Source organism: Candoia aspera, chromosome 1 (assembly GCF_035149785.1).
Source record: "Candoia aspera isolate rCanAsp1 chromosome 1, rCanAsp1.hap2, whole genome shotgun sequence".
Taxonomy (NCBI): Eukaryota; Metazoa; Chordata; class Lepidosauria; order Squamata; family Boidae; genus Candoia; species Candoia aspera.
The window spans coordinates 119,174,540-119,195,995 of NC_086153.1; the positions used below are offsets into that span (position 1 = coordinate 119,174,540).

Here is a 21,456-nt window from a genome sequence, read left to right on the forward strand (position 1 = left end):
CATGCCTTGGGTGAATCTGCAGAGAGTATATACTCTTGATGTACACTCCCAGCTGTCTTCATTCTCTCTTCCAGGAATACCCTGATCCCATCACAATGTGACAGCATTGTAGGTCTTGGGGGTAAAATATGATCTACCTCCTCATAAATATATGTCAACGGTTTAAACATACACTTTTCACTTGTGAAAATCCCACAGTAAGCAAGTTGAGTTTCTTCTGTAAAGAGCTCAACTAATTTAGTACCCCAGGAATTACCTGTACTGTGGAGCTAATTTCAGATGCAAAGCCTCCAGTAACAGGGGCTTCATGAGTGATGAGCAATCGTCCAGTCTTTGCCACTGACTAAAAAAAAGACAAAAGGAAAACTTTTAAGATACATTTATAGAGACACAACTTTCTGTAACTAAAAAGTGACATTTTACATAGTACCTTGCCTCTAAAAGGCACACATAAGCAATTTTTATTTTGAAGTTCTGGCATTCCAACTACAGTGAAACTTTCTACTTTCTATTTTATCAATTTTATTATTGTATTGAGATAAATAACAGATTAATAACTATTTTAACTTTTAGGGAACAATATGTTCAACATTTCTTGAATACTATGTTATACTGTTTATATTTTGAAAATATAAATATGTTAAACAAGTTTCTGATGCCAAATAAAAGATAAGAAATTAGAATATTAATCTATTCCAAATATTTTTAGACTATGAAAACCTAGGTTCAGATTATATACAAATTATATAAAGGTATGAAGAGGACTTCATCAACACAATTTGCCCAATGCAAATAATGAAATTTACTTTCACATAATCAAATATTATATTTAAAGTCTTCTATATTATTTGCTTTTTAAAAAAATTCATGGCAACTTAACAAACTAAACCCACATAAAATACTGAAATAGTTTGAATATATAAGCTATAATATCTTAAACAATAAAACAATAAAAATTGCAGCCAAAGTAAACATTTCTAGACAACAGCATGTTGAAAATCAACACAATGATTTAAATGCTTGCAGGAAAAAAATAGCTGTTGCCACTGAAAGGCATTCCAGATGCAGAGAGCTACTACAGAAAGGGCCTATTCTCTGATAGCTACTTGCCACATCTCAGCATTGGATGACTCCCAGAGAAAGTGAAGATTATGTTAGGTTGCAGGTAAGGACATACCTTGAGACACTATGTTAGTCCTAAGCAGTGAAGGACTTTATAAGTTAAAACCAGCACACCGACAAAATCCAGAAATGAACTGGAAGCCAGTGAAGGATGTATAAGACCAGAGCAACATATTCACAATACCCAGTTCTAGTCAATACTCCTGCACTATTTTCTACCAGTTTCCAGACTTGGACTCAAGAGCAGCTCCATTTCAATAATCTACATGAAATGGTACCAAGGTATGGATTATCATTACAGGGCTATCTCTGTTCAAAAAGTGTTGTACCTGGCATTCCAGCTTAAACTGGAAAAAGTGTTGCATGTCAGAGAGGATGCCTGTGCCTCTAATAGCAATAATGGAAATAGAAGCACTTCCAAGTTAGAAACTTAATCCTTTAGGGGAAGTGTAACTTCTTCTAGAGCAGACTGACTGTAATGGGCAGAAGATATAACCTTGAGAAACACGAGGAAGAGCCACAACCAAGATAACAGTCAGATAAAAGAAATCTGAATCCAGGGCAGAAATGTAATTTGAGAAAGCATCTCAGACAGGAGCCGCCCTAGTTCTCATAAAGATAAAGGCCAGGGATGGGGGGGGGGGGCAAAAGAATATTCAGATTTGCAACATTCTTTATTGTAACCTTGTAATAAAAGTAGTAGATGGTTCTCATCCAGTCACCAACACCAATTCAATACTTCCCCTGCCTCCCTTAACCTTGATAAACAGGAGATAGATATTTCTTTGTCATCAGCATACTGATGACACTTGATTCTAAATCTCTGAATGATCTCTTCATCAACTTCATGCAAGATTTCAACAACATAAGGATAACTGGAATCTTGCAGAACCCCAGAGTATAAACACCATGTGCTTGAGAAGGTACCGAGCAACACCTTCTAGAAACAGTCATTTGGATAAAATGGAACCACCACAAAGCTGTTCCACTCCTATTTGAATAGCCTTTCCAGAAAGATACACAGATCTATAGTTTCAAAAGCTGCTGAGAGGTCCAGGAAAATCAAACAATAATGTTCCCCCATCTCTGTCCCAGCAAAAATAATCCCAGAGATCAAGGCTGTTTCAGTGTCAAAAACAGATCTATACCCTAATTCAAATGGATCTAGAAAAAACATCCAAGAATATCTGGATCTGCTCCCTTGAACATCTTGCTCAGGAAGAATTCTAGCCTATCATCATCATCATCATCATCATCATCATCATCCGGGAACAGTGTTATTTCTTCCAAATGGGTCCCTTTATGGCCTCGTTTAATGAGATGGGAACTATTCCTTTGTCTAAGAAGAAATTTGTAAGGTCCTAGCCTCAGCTGAACATTCCCATCGTAATACAGTAAGCCGCAGGGAGAAGGGATCAAGAAAACAGGTAACTGACCAAACTCTACTAAAAACTTTGTCCACATCCTCACAACATAAGAACTGGAAGTCATTCAAGGACAGTACCCTGAGCACCTCTACAACTGAACTGTCTCATTCAGTCTCAATCATGACAAACACTATCAATTTTATTTACTTATTATTTGTCAAATTTCTCTGCCTCCCATCTCGTATACGACTCTATATATGCTCCATATATGCATTTTACTTTATATACAGCAGATATCTACCTGAAGCATTCCAGCAGAACAGGATTAAAAAGAACTGAGGACTACAGCAATACATTAAAACTGGTGTGTGTCTCCTTCGTAATCTTGATATATTACGCTCTTCTTGCATATTGCTGCAAATAGGTAGCTTGCTTCAAATTTACAGCAGGTTCTCTTCACATTTCTCAGTAAGCCACTACAATCACATATGTAATTATACCATTGTAATTTCTTTTGTCTCCTAAAGGAGCCTTTGACAGACCTTCAGCAATGAGAAACAGAACACACATTTGATCACTGTGGCAAAATTTATGGGTTGATATTTACTTCATTCTTGAACATTCAAAGAAGCAGCGTCTGTCTGTCTATCTTGAACAAAATAGAATGTTATTATAAGGGATCCCAGTTAGCAAAGCAATATGTGTTATCTAAATGACAAGAAAGTATCCAAAGAAGCAGAATCTAAAGATAGGCCATGTTTGAACATAAGTCTCAATGTTTAAAAAAAACCAATGATAACACCCAAATATGTGTTTTGCCTGGCTGTACCACTTTTTATGATGGATCTGCCAGGCCACATAGCTTTCTCCAGGTCTGATTTGCTTATCAGATGTTTGGCAAAACACAGATGATTCTACTGCTTAAGATTAAGCCAAGTGAGTAAATTCCAGTTACTTATTCTTGTATTAAGCAATTTTTGTGTGGGCAAGAATTAAAGAGACACACATTCCCTCTTCCATGTTTAGAACAGTTCAAACACCCCAAAACAGTTTTAGTTACCATCTTTTCTTTGAATTCATTTGAATGTGTTAAATTCCTCCATAACCCATACATATGCCCAGAAATGGCATAGTCTAGGTCTACAATTCTAATCTTATGAACTGGCTACAAAACAATAAAGTATATATAAAAAGGATAAAGACTCCCTCAAGTCGAATTCAACTCCTGGTGAGTACATATACAACACGTTGATCTTATCGTCAAATTGGAGCACTGACGAGCTCACAGCTCCCATTGGCAACAGCTGGCTGAACCAAAAGATGAAAGAATTAGTCTTCTGTTTTATGTTTTATTTGGTTACCGAGTCAGCCAAACAAAACTGATAATTTCCTTTCTGGTTGAGGACATGGAAGGAAGCTAGAAGCTACATACATCCACCTTCTGAAAGTTGATAAATTGAAATTTATTATTTCACATAACAAGATTTAAAATGTTATAGCTACACTTCAGATTTTACTTTTAACTAATTTTGCCTTACTCAATATGTCTTAATAGACTTAACAGACTTAAACATACAATTCTTACAGTGTTGTAACTACCCAACTGCATGAATGATTAAACATTCCAGTCCTCTAGGGGAAAAATACCTTTCCAGTTCATTCAAAAACAGCATGTAAATTGTAGGGGGGAAAAAAAGAAAGAAACCTGACCTAGACTTCTTCATAACACTCAACAGTTCCTCAGGCATTCTTTTTCCCTCATTACAGACTGGCATTTATACAGTTTGTTTTAAATATTCATACAGGCCTCTCAAATTATCTCCATAAAAGGCAAGCCTACCTCTATCATTTGTTCGCTGGAGTGAAACAGTGTAATTTATTCAATAAAAATGTAAAAATCGCCCCAAAACAAGAGATAAAAAAATTACCTATAGGCCCGAGCCTAGTTCTTAACACATTTACTTGAGATTAAGCTCCAGTGAACTCTGTAGAGTTTTCTTCTGAAAAGCACAGATAACACTGGCTTGTCAGTGACTTGTAAAGCACTTCCAAAAAGAGTTAAATCATATATACTATTTAAATATAGCTAGGAATTAACTGACAACCAGAACAGATGTGCAAGTTAAGTGTAATAAATTCCTTAACACCAAACAAAGAAACACCATCCCCCCAAATTAGGAACCCTAGAACCCATACTACTTCTGTGATTATGATTCTAAGCAGCAATGTGCGTAGAAAGATATTATGAAGTAATGACTTGCACTCATAGCTCATGAATTGGAATGTAATCCAATCCTTCCTAGTTCTACAAATTCTTAGCCCAAGGAAACACAGACGACAAATACAGGTGGTCCTCACTTAATGACCACAATTAGGACCAGAATTTCAGTTGCTAAGCAAATCCAACCCGATTTCATGTTTTTTTGCGGTGGTCATTAACTGAATCACTGAAGGCGTTAAGTGAACCCATAGTCCCCATTGATTTTGCTTGCCAGAAGCTGGCCGGGAAGATCGAAAATGGCAATCACGTGACCATGGAACACTGTGATGGTCATAAATGCAAACTGGTTGCCAAGCACCCAAATCGTGATCACATGATCGTGGGGACGCTGTGATGGTCATAAGTGTGAGAACCGGTCATAAGTAATTTTTCTCAACACCATTGTAAGTCCGAACCATCACTAAACAAATGGTTGTTAAGTGAAGACTACCTGTAGAGGAATGCAGCCATTCTCTCTGCTTGCAACTTTACTTTAATACTGTCTAGGACAAAGTAGAAGGAATCATTAGCTATCAGTTCTGCAATAATACATGGCTATTCTCTGAGTGATCTTCATTTTCTTGAGCAGGCACTAGGGAAGCCTGACTATTAAAATGGATAGTCATTCTTTCTTCATTTCCTACTTACTACTGAATAATGCTAATTATTTGTATACTACTTGGCAAAAAAATAACGCTGTATAAATTAACTTGGAAGGTACAGTGCAGACATCATCTAAATAATGTCCTTTCCTAAGGCTCAAGAATTAAGAAGGAGTAAATTAAAAATAAAAGATGCTGAGCCACTTAAACATTGTCCCATGAATCATAATCAACAATCCATTTATCACTTTGCTCTAATTACATGAATATTCTATAAATTCACTAAGCATACCACAAGATATGGTGGTATGCAACACAAAATCTTAAAAAGATAAACCTAGACAAAATATATAGATGGAGAGTTACTACTAGTGCCTAAGCAGTTGTCCATACACACACAATATCATTGATCAGCATCATAAATACAGAGATTAACAGAGGCAGAATATTTCAGAGTCCACAAGCAAAATGGAGAAGGTCCAGCTAAGAGTTATCACCAGCTGAACTTGCAGCAATGAGAGGGTGACCTTTATAAGAGATAGGGTTAAGTATAACAAATGATTCTCATAGGTAAGTCCAGGCCCAAACAATTTAGAACTCTACAGGCAAGAGCCTAATGCTATATGCCGCCTGAAAACAAAGTAGCAGTCAATGTAACCCAACTTACATACTCAGCACCAGAAGCCAAAACTGGAAGGCCAGGGCAGGTGAATTTCACTGACACCCTCTTGCTAATGTCAGCCTCTCTGGAGCAAAGATGAGCTAGTTATGAACCACCTAACGTATCAAAAAAAAATTGCACCTAATACCTGCAAATGAGATTTTAAGTTACGGTACTATACTTTCTTGGAATGCACTAAAACTACTAGCAATAATTATTGTTAGGTTTATCTGTGGCGCTGCGGGTTAAACCGCTGAGCTGTCGATCGGAAGGTCGGCGGTTCGAAACCGCGCGGCGGGGTGAGCTCCCGTTGCTCGTCCCAGCTTCTGCACACCAAGCAGTTCGAAAACATGCAAATGTGAGTAGATTAATTGGTACCGCTTCGGCGGGAAGGTAACGGCGTTCCGTGAGTCATGCTGGCCACATGACCCGGAAGTGTCTATGACAACGCCGGCTCCAAGGCTTAGAAACGGAGATGAGCACCGCCCCCTAGAGTCGGATTCGACTGGACTTTACGTCAAGGGAAACCTTTACCTTTACCTATCTGCCTTTAATTGCCAGTGCCGGTTTTGTTTCGTTCTTATACAGTCTAAATTATTTCACTGTAGTATTGAACGGATATATTTATAAAATTGTTAGTCTTACTTATTTAACCTAATGTTCACTGAGAGCAGTTTACTAGAAAAGAGGTTTATAAGAAAAATAAAATAACTCTTACTGTTCTAATATCCAAGGCCTATTCTCTCACCCTCTCTTCTTAAAGCCTGAAATATTCCTATGTCATATTCTTTTTTCCTTTCTTTTTCCTGTAAGGCTTTGGGGCTTCTGTTTACCTTCTTCTTTCTCCATCATGGTTACCATTCCTCTGTTACATGCTTCTGCTACAGGACAAAGAAGGATGGTAACCACAACTATTCCCTTTATATTTCAGGTACAACCTTTGTCCTCACAATTTCCATTCTCTTTTATGCTATTCTTAATTATAGTAATCATTACCTGCCCTTCTCAAATTCCTTTCTCTAAACGTGAAATTTTACTGCAGTCAAACCACTTTTCTCTTGAACTGCTCCTTTATATTTCCTCTTTTTATAACTAGTCTTTTTTGATACTGGATATTTTGTTTTTCTTCCTCCAGAGAAATTCACTTTTCTTGAAACTGCCTGATCTCTCACATTCTAGTGTCTTCCATCCACTTAATTTTCTTTCTGACTATCCAACTTAACCCATTCCTCCCATTTTTTTGTTGGCAATATCTGTGAGAATCAAGTTCTCACTTAACCTTTTTCTATTGTTTTCTCTATTATTTAACCCAAGCACTGCATTTATAACCTAAGTACTACACATTTATTTTGTCTGTCTATATAATGAACTATAAACCTATACTAGTTCACCTAATTATGTACTTCACTTTCTTGAATCTGTTTTTTCATGATGCACAATGATCCTAAGACATGTTATTCAAGTATATGTAAGACTAGAAATATATGGGTAATAACTTAATTTCTTGGTATGACAGACAAGTTACCTAAAAAAAGAGCTGCATCATCTAGGACTATGATATGTGGACTGCAAATATCCATGCAACCACTAGGAGGGAGCAAAGGAATCAGTTTTGTGACTTTTGCCATCTAGTGGTTGTCTGGATTTTTCCAGCCCAGAAAAATGGTAGCCCTATGATGGTGGTGGTGGTGATGTTGATGATGAATTTGCAATGTGCAGTTACAGAGCAGAATTGGGCAAGTGTAGGACATATTTTCAGATCATTATTATTGAAACTTTGAGTCTGGTCAGTGTCCCTCCTGAACTGAGCGTTTCAAAATCTCAACTGTCAACAAGGTATCTGAGACTGATATTCATAAATCCCTCAATATACAAGCTGATGAGAAAAGTATTCCCTGACAGTACAGGGAAACCCACTGTAATATGAGAAGCAGGCAAACCACAGGCTATGTATACCCCTCCAGCCCATTTAAGGTTTCCTTAGGCACATAAGCATGTATATTGATGTCTGCCTCCTCAAGAAGCCATTGCTAGACCCAACTGTTCTAGACAATTTTTGTCCAGTCTCCAACCTTCCCTTTTTAGAGAAGATTGTTGAGAAGCGGGTAGTGCAGCAGCTTCAGAGAATCCTGGATGTAATGAATTATATGAACACCTTTCAGTCTGGATTTAGGCCAGGGTATAAGACTGAAACAACATTGGTTGTGCTTTTGGATGACTGCCAGCAGGAGTGGGATGGGATAGTGTCCATCCTTGCTCTTGACCTCTCAGTGGCTCTCAATATCATCGACCATGGTATTCTTCTGGATCAGCTCTGGGAGTTGATGTGGGCAGCACTGTATTGTGCTGGTTCTCTTCCTTCAGGGCCAGTACCAGTCAGTCTCTCCACCCTCAGCCCTGATTTGCAGGGTGCCACACAGTTTGCTACTTTCTCCTGTTTAACATCTAATGTAGCCACTGGGTGAGATTATTTGAGGGCACAGGGTGAGTTATCATCAGTATGCCAATGATACCCAGCTTTATATCTCCACCCTGGGCCAACTAAGTGATGCTGTGGAGGTCCTGACTTGATGCCTGGAGGCAGTGAGAATTTGGATGGGGAACAACAGGCTTCAGCTCAACCCAAGCAAGACTGAGCAGCTTTAGGTATTGAGTCCTCCTGGTTCTCAGGACTTTCCATTTCTTGTTCTGGATGGGATTGCACTACCCCAAACAAGTCCTGTGCACAATATGGGGGTCCTTCTGGACTCACAGCTCCTGTTTGAAGGATAGGCGGCAGCTGTGGCCACGAGGGCCCTTGCACAACTACTCTGTGCCTGTTCCTGGACCAAGAGGCCCAGCTCACAGTCATTATGCTTTAGTCACCTTTCATATGGATTACTGCAATGCGTTCTACAAAGCGTACTGAAGAGTATTCAGAAACTTCAGTTGGTTCAAAATGCTGCCATGTGGACAGTTATGCGTGGTCCATGATCTGCGCATGTTACACCTCTGCTCCACAAGCTGCAATGGCTGCCAGTTTGCTTCCGGGTTCAATTCAAGTTGCTGGTAATGACCTTTAATGCCCTACATGGCATAGGACCAAGTAACTTGAGGGACTGCCTGTACCCAATTACATCACCCATCCCATCAGGCAGGGGGCATATTGTGGGTCCCATCAGCCAGGGAGTGTCTGGTGGCACTCAGGAAGAGAGCCTTTTCTGCCATTGCACCTGCCCTGTGGAACATCATCCCTGGAGATCAGATTAAGACAAGCCAGCAGGCTCAGGGCCAAAGTCCAGAAGATATGGTTTTGCCAACAGGCACTGGGACTCGGGAGTGTAATGGAGTTGGTGCAGTAGTTGTACTGAGTGTTTTGATGAATGGGATTACCTCAGCTGTTTTATGTATTATATTATGGTTTTTTATTTGCTTTTATATTTTCTTCCTCATTTTAAATTGTATTCTTCTTTTTGTTGTTTTTGTTTTAATTGTTTGTAAGCTGCCCAGAGTCATATATATGAGATGGGTGGCTATATAAATTTGAATAAACAAATATATAAATTGATGCCCACCTAAACTTTTTAGAACAGTTCTTTTGCTTTGTAAATAAAAAAAGCAGTTATTGATATGGCACCAAAGAAATTATAAATGAAAATGAATAGAAACTATGGGAAACGAATAGAAACTATGGTATATATGATTAATCTACATCTCCTTTTTTTTCAGTTTGAACACTGAAAAAGGAAAGAAAAACAAAAATCCATATTGCTGGAAGAGAGGATGCAATTAGCAACTAATCTTGCTTTTCCCATTGATTTTTGGGATATTCAATCAACAACAGTGTTAGAGAGTATACAGACACACACTGACTACACACAATTGCCAAAATACTTTCAGTTACACAAAATCCTTCTCCCTCCCTATAGTTTCACATATATCTAGATTTAGGGAAAAACCTCAACTCTTTCCAGAAAAAAAAATATGAATAGCATTGGGTAGAAAACTGGTGAGTTGACACAATAATTATCTTACTTTCTCATATATAAGTTGTTACAATAATTATCTTACTTATATATAACTTTATCAGATACTACACTTTAAAATCATAAGTAATATTCTCCCAAAAGTTGAAAGCTTGTAAAATAAAACAAGTAAAAATACAAATACTATCACATTTAGAATTCAAAAATATTATACCAAAGTAAATTTGCAAAAATATTACCTTTGTATTGATTTCATAGAAAGTTATCCATGCCCTGAACTATTACAGTTAAAATAATATCTCAAAGCTTCTTTCTGCAACACATTTTCCATCACTGTGGACAACACATTTTCCATTTCCCACAAACTAATACAGACTCAGCAAAGCTTAAATTGTGTTTAACCTACTTATGTCCATGAATTCTCTTACAAAAAAGGGTAAGTTATGCCATTGGAATCACAAGCTGAAATGGATAATAGGGAGCAAGAAAAAGTTGGTTTCATAGCCATAATTTACAAAGAAAAAAGTCTCAGATATGAATGTCATCCCAAGTAAAAAATAAAAAAGCACAGAACCTCTTCCTACCCTTAATCATACATTTTAAACAGTTTTAAAGGGTTTTAGGAAGCTTCCATCATCTAGTGTTTCTGGAATATAGCAATCAAGCACATGGCTAAATTGTGCCAGGCAGCTGCCAATTTTGTTCCACCATAATTCAGCATTTGACCAACTGATACATGTATCTCTATCAAACAAAAAATGACTTATGTAGAAAAAACTTGGAAGAAAATGACAGCTTGAGATGAATGAGACAGCCGCTTTTATAGAACTAAATTATAGAATTACCCGGTGTTTTTCCTTCTTTCTTCAGAGAAACCTAGAATTAGGAATATAATTATAACTACAACACAGGCTAAGAATTTCATCTAATATGCTCTGAGTAATCTTGAGCTATGGGTTCAGAAGTCTTTTGATGCCAGAGATATTCCACCTTTGGCTCTGGACAGGGTACACTTCCGCATGCAGAAATGGTTTATAACTTGGGGATCCGCTTGGGCGCACAGGACCAACTTGAAGAGCAGGTGGCAGCTGTGGCTTGGAAGCTTTGCTTTATTTTTTACCTTGTGCTCCAGTTACAGCCTTTCCTGCATCGGGAGGTCTACTTATAGCCACACATGCATTAATCAGCAATCATTTGGACTACTACAGTGCAGCCTAAATGGAGCCGCTGTTGCAAGACAACCCAGGAGGTTTAATTGGTCTAGAATGCAGTGGCTCATCAAGTGATGGGAACTTCCATGTCTTCAGGGAACACAGGGACAAGGCTTCTCAGCCACTTTCTTCCTTCTTTGGAACAGTGTGAAGTTCTTCCTAATATCAGCTTCGTTCGCATTCTAAGCCAAAATATGAGTTGCCCACATTTGTTTAGTGTATTCTGTGAGCTCAGGCAGTCTTGCTTACAAGCCATGGCTACAGATTAGCATTATATATGATCCCATATTTAATTTATTTAAACATAATTAAGGAAATCATGGTTAGCACTGCAACTGAATCCAGCCCCTTATTTTTCTCTATTGAAAAAGGAAGCAAGTTTCTAAATCAACAGGACTGAGTTATTTAATCTGACAAAGACATTTCTTATTATGAAGAATTTCAAACAGTCTTCTTTCTTAGACAGTAAAATCAGGGAAACAATCTGTTCCAGTACACAGTGCAAGAATAAATACGTTTAAATTCACTGAAATAAAATTTAATAGATGGTAAAATATTTTTATGATTTTTGTGAAATGGACAATAACTGTTCAAATTAGTACTCAGTACATGAGGATAGCTATCAGTTTGAGCAGTATCACACTCATGATCTACAGGTGGCCTGTTCAGCATTATTTCGACCTTTAATGACATATTATTAACATCAAACTATTGCAAAAACAGTTCAAATTATTAAACAGATTTAATACTCAAATTATTTTGAAAACAACAACAACAATTATTTTAGAAAATAATACTTCATAAAACATACAAAGCTCAGATTTAATTGAGCTAACAGGGACCTCTAGTGGTGTGAACATGATTATACTGTTTGTAATTTTAGAAAAAAAAATACTCTAACAAGCAGTATGAAAATTAAATAATACTCATAAGACTTGTTTTTACTTCTTTGCTCTAAAAAATTAATAAGATTAACATCTGATGATTACTGGACTGCGGTCTTAATCATTTGCATTACATAAACTGTAGATACATTTTATTTAATTCTTCTTATATGACCTGCATAAAAATGAAGTTGTAAAATAGTATCTTGCCTTCCCAAGACACAATCAGTATTAATATTAACATTTTTTTCTTTTGGAACAGGTTGGAAAAGGCTGTTTGCTATTGGCACTTGCTATTTTGGATATCGACACTGTTTACTCCTGTCAGAAGTACAGAAAACAGCTATTAGGTGTAATATAATACCTGCACTGAACGACAGCATTTTCATGACAAAAGATGTTTACAATTCAAAAACAAATTCCAGGGTCTAGTTACCAAGATATTTGTAGCTACATACAGGGAGAAATCAGGTTCAGGGGGACAGGGGGAAATAATGAGTATCATCCATGGGAAAAGTATTATATAGATTGTGATAAAATCATACTAAAATAAATAATGGGTTCACTGGACACCTTCTCACAAGGAAGGCAAGGCGAGAAAAATGAGAGAGAGAGGTATGAGGCAGGGAAATGACAGATGAGAGGATAAGAAGAGGGAAAAGAAAGAAAAGGGAGACAATTAGTATAGAAGAAAAAAAGAAAAATTAATGCCTTTGTGGGAAAAAAAGCTATCGTTTTTCAAATAAGCATAGAGTTCTGTACCTCTAAACAGAAACATACCCTATATTATCTGTTCATATAACGTTATTATTAAATAAAGTTTTGATTGCTTTTAAAAAATCTGCCCTGAGTAAATGAGAGAATATAGTACCTTTCCCCACATGTAAGGTAACACAGGAAGAAGAATCAAGAAGAAAGAAGCAGTATAAGAATTATTTTTAGAGTGGTGACAGTAAGTTTTTAAACTATATTACATTTAAAATAAACTTAGGAAAATTATGCCACTTCTTACCAAACCAATCAGTTTTGCTACATATATAGAAGAAATAGTTTATCTTTGTTTAATATTCAGTTCTGAAATCAGTTAAAGCAGCATGACAAATCTAGAGACCAGACCTTAGATTCTTGCTTTGGTTTAGGATACATATCCTGTGCAGAAAATGGCAACATGATTTATTTCATAAAGCCATGACTTGTTGAATAAGCAAAAGTAGCCTGGTTCACGCCTCGTGCTAAAGCATGAACCACAGTTACCAATTACTCTGTCTAGGTTTCACACAACATGATAAGTAAGCATCAAGCAAATCACATTATGGCTTAGGGTCAGCCCTTCAAGGCAGGCAAAGTCAAGATACAGGCACAGCCAGCTTTTATTGCAGGTAAAGTAACAGAATCTTGGAAGTTTCTCTCAATGCCATCTTATACCAAACAAAACTTGGGCAAGGGTTATTTTGAGTTCCTTTCTCACACTTTCTCTCAGGGCTGAGTTATCTTTTCCAACACACTCCCCTTAACAGTTCATTCCCAAGGCCAGGTCTACATTCTTTCACACTTAGGGCTGAAATAAATCCGACGTCCCATGGATAATTGCTCAGCAGACCAGAAGCAGCATTTTCAGCTCTTGGGATGGGGGCTGTTATCAGGCTTAACATGTTAATGTTTTCTACTACAGATTAAGGTTACTATGGTAACTAATCATTTTGGCCGGGTGAAGAGTTGAATTCAACTGTCCCCTTTTCGGATGTTAATTTTTGCACCTGGGAAAGAAAAAAAATTTGCCTGGACTTGTTTTAGTTTCTGTTTCCCTTCTGTGTAGGCATGTAGAGAGTAGAGCTGCTCTCACTGAGAGCCTGAAACAATGCAGAAGCTTTTAAATATGTTTTGCTTTCTGTAAATAAAATTATTTTTATAGAAATGCCTGGTGTGTGACTTTTCTGATCTCTCCTGGGCCAAAGGCTTTCCCAGCAATCTGCCAACATAACATCCTTCTTCAAAGCCCACATTTTATATTCAATCTCAGACAGAGAAATCCAAGATAACAGTTCAATGCTGTCCCAGTAGTTTTCGACTTTTTTTTTAACATTTCCCTAAGCACTGCTTTCCTTGGACCATAGATTTTCTTATATAAACAGGAGAGATTTGTTCAACGTATTTATTTTGTATCAGTGTTATATTATATATTATACATTATTACTGAATAATAATCAGACCATTATAAATTAGTATGATTGAATGGACAAGCATGATACACTTACCTTGCACACAGTCTCTGCATCCCAAGGCAAAATTGTCTTCAAATCAATTATTTCACAGGACACTCCTAGTTTTTCTTGTGCCATAACTGCTACCTCTTTTATAACATGAACCTAAATATTGGGAGAAAACATGCAATAGTGTATTGAAAGTAAAGAGTATACTTCTAACTGGTTAAAAACATGGCAGTCACTCTGACCCCCAAAGTTTGCTTTTGTAGGAAGAAACTGTTTTATGGTATTATGATTTTATACAGTTGTAAAATGCCTCGAGTTTATGAAGTTTGCAATATAAAATAGTATCAAAAAACAAATACTGCTTGACAGTACAACTGCATGTGAATATTCCACAAAATATTTGGAACGAGCTCTAAATTCAAATTTCTCTAGGATGCCATTTTCTAATGGTTAAATGTCACTTCCAATCCAGACAAACTCTTATTCCACAGCATGCAGTCCTGTGAAGTTCCTTGGAAGACCCTCAAGAATCTCACATCACCTTCATTCAGTATGGGAACACAACAATCTGTATTCCCCTCCCTTCCCTTCAATGGTGTATCTAAAGTTCTAAAGAAGCATACAACTTTCCTTATTTCATTTCTTCCATGTTCTACAATAGAAAATGCCTCATGGGGATCATTCTGGTCTGGTCCAAGATCCTTAATAAAAGTACCAAGCACCTGCCATGGCCAGTGATTTGTTGCAAGCTACTTTTTACACAGAAGGTTGCTGAAGGTGATGTGCTTCCACAAGGTTTTTTTTAGCTGTTGCAGAGTTTATTATTCTGGTCAACCAATATTATTATAAAATACCTAAAATTAATGTTTTGATTGTTATTATTTACCTTAGAAACTATTGAAATATGAATTGTTCTGAATAAACAAACAGCCAACCAGCTAATTTTACATACTGAATGTATTTAGATGTATTCATTGCAGTGGGAGAATCCATGCAATATATGGTATACCACACTTATTTTAACACTATATGGCTAAAACATATTTAGAGTCTCAATCCAGGTTAAAAAAAAAGAGGCAAATTGATGCTGTATGGATGGATGCCTGAACAGACGCATAGCACCACTGTTGCTAAAGAGTCAATATACAACAATATGTATGTTTTAGTTGTTATACTGAAAGCTACCAGTCAAATTGGATGAGACTGAGTTGAAATTTAATTCTACTGTACTCTTAATAAACTTTAAACCCCACGAATTTCAACAAGATCTAAGTATCACTAACACTTTGGTTCTAATCCTATCTATTTGAGTCTTATTTAATTTCCATCATTTTTGTTTGAAGAATATTCTACAATATTTACACACACCCACAGTGAAAGACTAAACAAAACATAAATATCTGTTGAGGTGATCAACAGATATCAGATATCAATTCTATCCAGATGAATGTGCTAATATAGTCATAATGATAAAGTGTGATATTCTAGGAAGTTTTCGGGGGGGGGGTTCTCAAATCCTCAAAAATTACTCACCTGAGTACCCCAGGCCACCAAAGTTACATCACTTCCATCCTGAAGCACTTCTGCTTGAGACAAAGGAATGCAGTAAGGCTCCACAGGGACTTGTTCCACTGAATAAATGGAAAACAAGTAAGTTTATAAATTGAGTATGTAGAACAGGGATGGGGAACTACAACTTCTAGCGGCCCCAATCAACTGGCCAAAGGATGCTGGCAAAAGCTGAAGGACAGCATGTTCCCCATCCCTGCTGTAAGATGTCTAAACTTACAGCCATAACTATAACAGAACTTACAAGAAAGTTCAGCTCTGAAGAAGGAGAAATCCAGTGGCAAAGTATCAAGATAAAAGTTAATTCACTTGTGTCATCATGTAATTTATTAATTATCAGTTGAAACTATGACTAGGGTACAGGAAATAAAAATAAATCCCAGGGACCTAATTCTTTAGAAATTACCCTGGAAAGAATCTGACAAGCCTTGTTCTGTCAGAACAGCATAAGGATATACTAAAATAAACTAACCACAATTAAATAATTAGATGAAATCCAGTTTGGGGGAAAATAGTAGCAGCAACTAAAACTCACTACAAATTTAGCAGGCAGATAAGTTCCCTTATAAACCAAAAAATCTGTTTGTCTTCACAATTGTTCAGATACATTGCAGTAAAAACCAAACAAAATTAAATTTAGAGATAATCCAATAAGATCCCATTTTCACAAACACAATTGGCTATCTCTATGACAGTCTCTCAACTATATAGATATATAGATATATAGATATGGATATAGATATAGATATATAGATATACAGAGAGATGTAGCTATAGGAAATATAGGAAACAATAAATATTTTAATTATTTCATTTATATTAATAAATGTTATTATTTAGACACAAAAATCTTTATTCTGGTAAGTTAACTAAGCTGTATTAAACATCTGCAAAATATTTATTCATAGATACTTAGATCAGGATTTGTCTAGTTTTCTTTCTCAGAGACTTCAGCACACCATTAAGGGAAAAATTAGTATTTGCTCATAGAACCAGAAATAAATAAATAAATAATCAATCAATCAATCAATCAATGGAAGAGTAAAGCTGCCATATATTCCAGTTCTGGATTTAGCCTGCAGCATGTGCCAGCAGGATCAGGCCTAGTTAGTACTTGGATGGGAGACTACCAGACAATCCGCCCAGAGTCCCTCTTTTGGGGGAGATGGGCAGTAATTAAATTTGAATAATAAATAAATAAATAAATCCAAAATTGTGGGATAAACTGGAAAATCAAAAAAATTCCATAGGAAATAATTTCTGTACTGTTATCAAAATCCTGCATGGGTAATTCCACGAAGTCACAAGGAATTCAAGCTTGACTTGAAGGGGATATGTTTACAGCTCTAGACTTTCTTAACTGAATATAATGTCCTGTGCTGAATTTACAAGTACTCCTTCAGTTCAGTGGCTGGATTCACACATTGCAGGAAACCATTATATGGTTAATTTTGCCTTAGTGTCATTGCTTATGATTCTATAAACAGCCACAACAGCCTATTCATGCAGGCTGCAGAGTACAAGTTTTCATTCTATTAATCCTCAATTGTAGTAGGAAAACATGTGTACATCTTGTGACAGGACATTTTGAACACCAATTGAAAAACTGGTTGTTTTTAGTCTTACTTGCCATGTCACTATAACAACCACTGATGCAAATCATTTATTTCTATACTATTTATGTCATATAAGGTAGAATTAAATGAAGCTGAAAAGGTCATAAGAATAGATTCTCCACAAGAAATTTAAACCTGCTAATGTCAAGATGACTCATTTTTTCCTCTAAGTACCACTATCTGCTTTTGAATCATTCAACAGGTTTTTTTTAAAAAAGATCTATTTGAAGTTTAATTTCTGAAAAACAGCTGACATGTTTGAGTAGAACTACTTTTCAATATCCCAAATTTGTATTATAAAAATAGTAATAAAATAATTAAAACTGTCCTTATAATGTAAGTCACCTATGCTGAGTCTTACATTAACCAGTACTGCTCAATAATAATAAAATCCCACTGCTATTTAAGTGGGTCAGAAATATATATCACTATTACCATAAATTCTGTACCTCACAAGCTAGACAAAGTATTTTGGTTGAGTGTAGATTTACTCTAACTCAATGAAGGCAACTGAAAATTGTCAGTCATTGCTACTTGACCTATTATAAATTTTTTCATTCTTATTTTCTCCTTTCATTTGACAGAAAATAGGAATATGCAGAACATTCCAAACATGAGCCTTTCCATGCACGGAATAGCTGGTTTTGGGTGGTCAATGACCAAACCAGAATATGCACATCTGGAGTGGCTTTGTTCACGCATTCAACAAAACAGTTTTATTCTGAGTTGAAGTGGTATGGGGGGAAAGAAGACTAGGAGAAAATAGCAAGGTCATCAGAGGCTGAGGGAAGACCCAGGAGAAAGGAAAGCTGCTGAGAAGACTGGGGAGCTGGTGGAATGTACTGCACTGGGACAGGTCAGATCAGAATTTAGATGCCACATTTGTTGGTAGCCCTCAGTACAAACAATGGCATCACAGTTCTAGAAAATGCATTGCATTGTTCTTTGACCCACCCTGAATGTAATGAGAAGAAATTTTCAATCTGCTGATTGGCCAACTATTAGACGTGGTTTAATAAATTCTGCACTGAGCAAGGGATTGAACTAGATGATATATAAGGTCTTTTCAGCTCATACATTCTACGTTTCTATGCAGCATTATATGAAAAAATAAGATGTAACTTTCAGTTTTGCCCTGAATATGAGAATAATTTACCTGCTGCTCTGTACATTATTTTAGGTTCAAAGAATATGCAAGGATTTTTATCTTCTATACATGACAATAACAATCCTTTGGCTTCAATAGGCCCTCTTGGAACAACCACCTTCAAGAAAATGAATACATAAAAAGATTATCTTGATTAGGAAGAATATCAACAGTAAAAAATAAACATTCTTCCAAGGGATAATTTCCTATTTCAAATGATCCCCATAAGACTTTGTGAAAATATGCTAAATGAGTGGCAAAGACAAATAAATAATTTTATCTGGTTAAATAAACAACCAGACATTAAAGAGTTTACAAGCTGTATAAGAAAAAGGGAGATTGGTGGCACCAAGTTACACTATCAGGCTGTTTGACCTGGATCACAAACTGGGTCATAGCACCATACAAATGGATTGCATCTATGGAAGGAATTGTGTGTGTGTGTGTGTGTACATATATCTATCAATATATCAATCAGCTGCTACTGACATATGATTCAGAGACCAAACATGTCAAAGTTTGTATGATTAAATGGATGCAGAATTTAAACAGGACAACTGACATGCAACAATGGGAATATCAAAGAAAATGAACATCAAATTTAGGGTGAATAACACACTGAAATAAAACTGGTACAAAATATTATTTTGTTGGTACATTACTCCAGTGATGATTACTGAAATGGATAGTGCATATTGGAAAAAAGATATGGAAATGTAAAAATCAAGTTGGAAAGCATTACCATATCTGGTGGCAAAGTCAAAAAAAATTGTACTGGAAGATGATCTACTACAGGATACAAGTCTTAAATGTTGATTTTCTTTTTCCTCCAGTCATTTTTTCATTAATTATTACCAAACATTACATACCTACAAAATACACTGAGCTGGTTTTATATATATATTAACTGCTATCCGGATACTTTATGCTTCTTACTGGAAATCACATCAACTCTTTCATTAGAGGAATGGCAGCTTAAACTAGGTGCTATCAATATCAAAAATAACTTCATATATGAAAAAAACAAGTCTGATGTTAGTTTCAATTTAATCCAGAAACCATTTATAGAATATATTTCTGCACATGGCTTGCTGCCATATCCAAGGTTTGGGTTTCCTAAAAATAAGGTTTTTAAACTCTTTAACCATGGTTATTTGCTTCCATTATTCAGATGGTTTAGCTGTTCTTTAATATGATTTCAAGAATAGCTTTGAAAGTATTAAACTGACACAAAATGATATTTGTTCTAATCCAAGTTGATACATAAGGATAAAAGGGAGATTTGTTTTTCTTCCAAGGGGATCATTTTATATTTTTTTCCAAAAATTACTTTGTAGTATATCATTCTGCAAATTTTCCCATGTAACATTTGTATTCTATAATTTCTTTGTATTTTTTAATATAAATATAATACTTTTTATATTTAATCCTTTATATTTAAAAAGAACTACTGTAGCACTCTAAAGACCATCTAATAAATTGCTGTTCTATACCTTCAGTCCTGGACAGTGAGAAAAAAAGGCTTCTGGGGACTGAGAGTGATACAATGCGCCATGACCCACACATCCCCAAGGTGCTCTTATTGTGAGGCTTCCACAGTTAAAGAGATCTCCAGAACGGTATCGATACTTTGCTGCCTCGTTAACAATCTGAAGAAATATAGAGATATATTTAATATTGCATGTGGTTATCAAGACATATTTATGCAGTTAACGATCACTCATGTTCTACTATAGATTACACAGAAACAAGATACACATTCCAAATCTTGAAATTATGGATGCTATCAGCAGGAGTAAAAGGAAACTAATGTACTGTAATTGGAGCCAGCAGCATTATGTATGCTGCCTTGAGCTGTACAAAATAAAGGACATAATAATATTAATATTAATAATATGCAAATTAGAGCCCTACTTGGAAAAAAAAGATGACAGATGTTCAAGCTGGCTTTAGAAAAGGCCAAGGAACATAAGACATGATTTCTGGTGCATGGTGGATAATTGAGAAAGCCAAAGAATACCAAAAAGAAGTCACGATGTGCTTCACTGATTATAGAAAGTCCTTTGATTGTGTCAATCACATCAAACTGTGAAATGTGCTTAGAAAAATGGGAATCCCAGAGCATCTCACTGTCCTCATGAGAAACCTATATACAGGCCAGGAAGCCACAGTATGGGCTGGGCAGGGCAGGGCAGGGCAGGGCAGGGCAGGGCAGGGCAGGGCAGGGCAGGGCAGGGCAGGGCAGGGCAGGGCAGGGCAGGACTTTTATTGTCATTCCACTATACACCAAGGTACACATTAAAATGAAATGCCATTGCAATTGGCTCACAAAAAATAATTACTATAATATATAATACATATTTACTTTTCCACTCCCCTAATCATTATCCCTAATAAATATCATGGTCCTACATACAACATGTGCCACAATGAAGTAAGAGGGGATTATTAAGAGTTCAGGAGTCTAATAGCCCAGGGGACAAAGCTATTACCTAATCTAGCTGTTCTGCATCGAATGCAGCGGAACCTCTTCCCAGAGGGTAACAAGGAGAACAAGCCACAATGGGGGTGGGAGGGGTCAATGACAATATTTCGGGCTCTGAACAGGCATCGTGTATATGTTTCATCCTGAATGGAAGGAAGTGAAATCCCAATTATCCCCTCTGCTACCCTCACCACCCTCTGCAGCGCCTTATCCGAGGCGCTGCAGCCTCCAAAGCAGATAGAAATACAGTTGGTCGATACACTCTCTATAGTGTGTCTAGAGAAAGTGAGAATGATGGGAGGTGGAAGATGGGCTGTCCTCATCCGGTGCAGAAAATGCAAACGCTGCTGTGCCCAT

At 36.5% G+C, this 21,456-nt stretch overlaps 1 protein-coding gene across 2 annotated transcripts in view; it reads right to left on the reverse strand.

The window, feature by feature from the left end:
• Nucleotides 1-21,456, reverse strand: part of BCKDHB (branched chain keto acid dehydrogenase E1 subunit beta) — a 65,889-nt gene that overhangs the window by 36,863 nt on the left and 7,570 nt on the right. For both annotated transcript variants that reach the window (XM_063312737.1, XM_063312745.1), the window contains exons 5-9: nt 20,108-20,263; nt 18,624-18,732; nt 15,816-15,913; nt 14,328-14,438; nt 257-343 (exon numbers count right to left, since the gene is read on the reverse strand). In XM_063312737.1, coding sequence (XP_063168807.1) covers nt 257-343; nt 14,328-14,438; nt 15,816-15,913; nt 18,624-18,732; nt 20,108-20,263 — 561 coding nt within the window. The remainder of the gene's footprint in view (nt 1-256; nt 344-14,327; nt 14,439-15,815; nt 15,914-18,623; nt 18,733-20,107; nt 20,264-21,456) is intronic.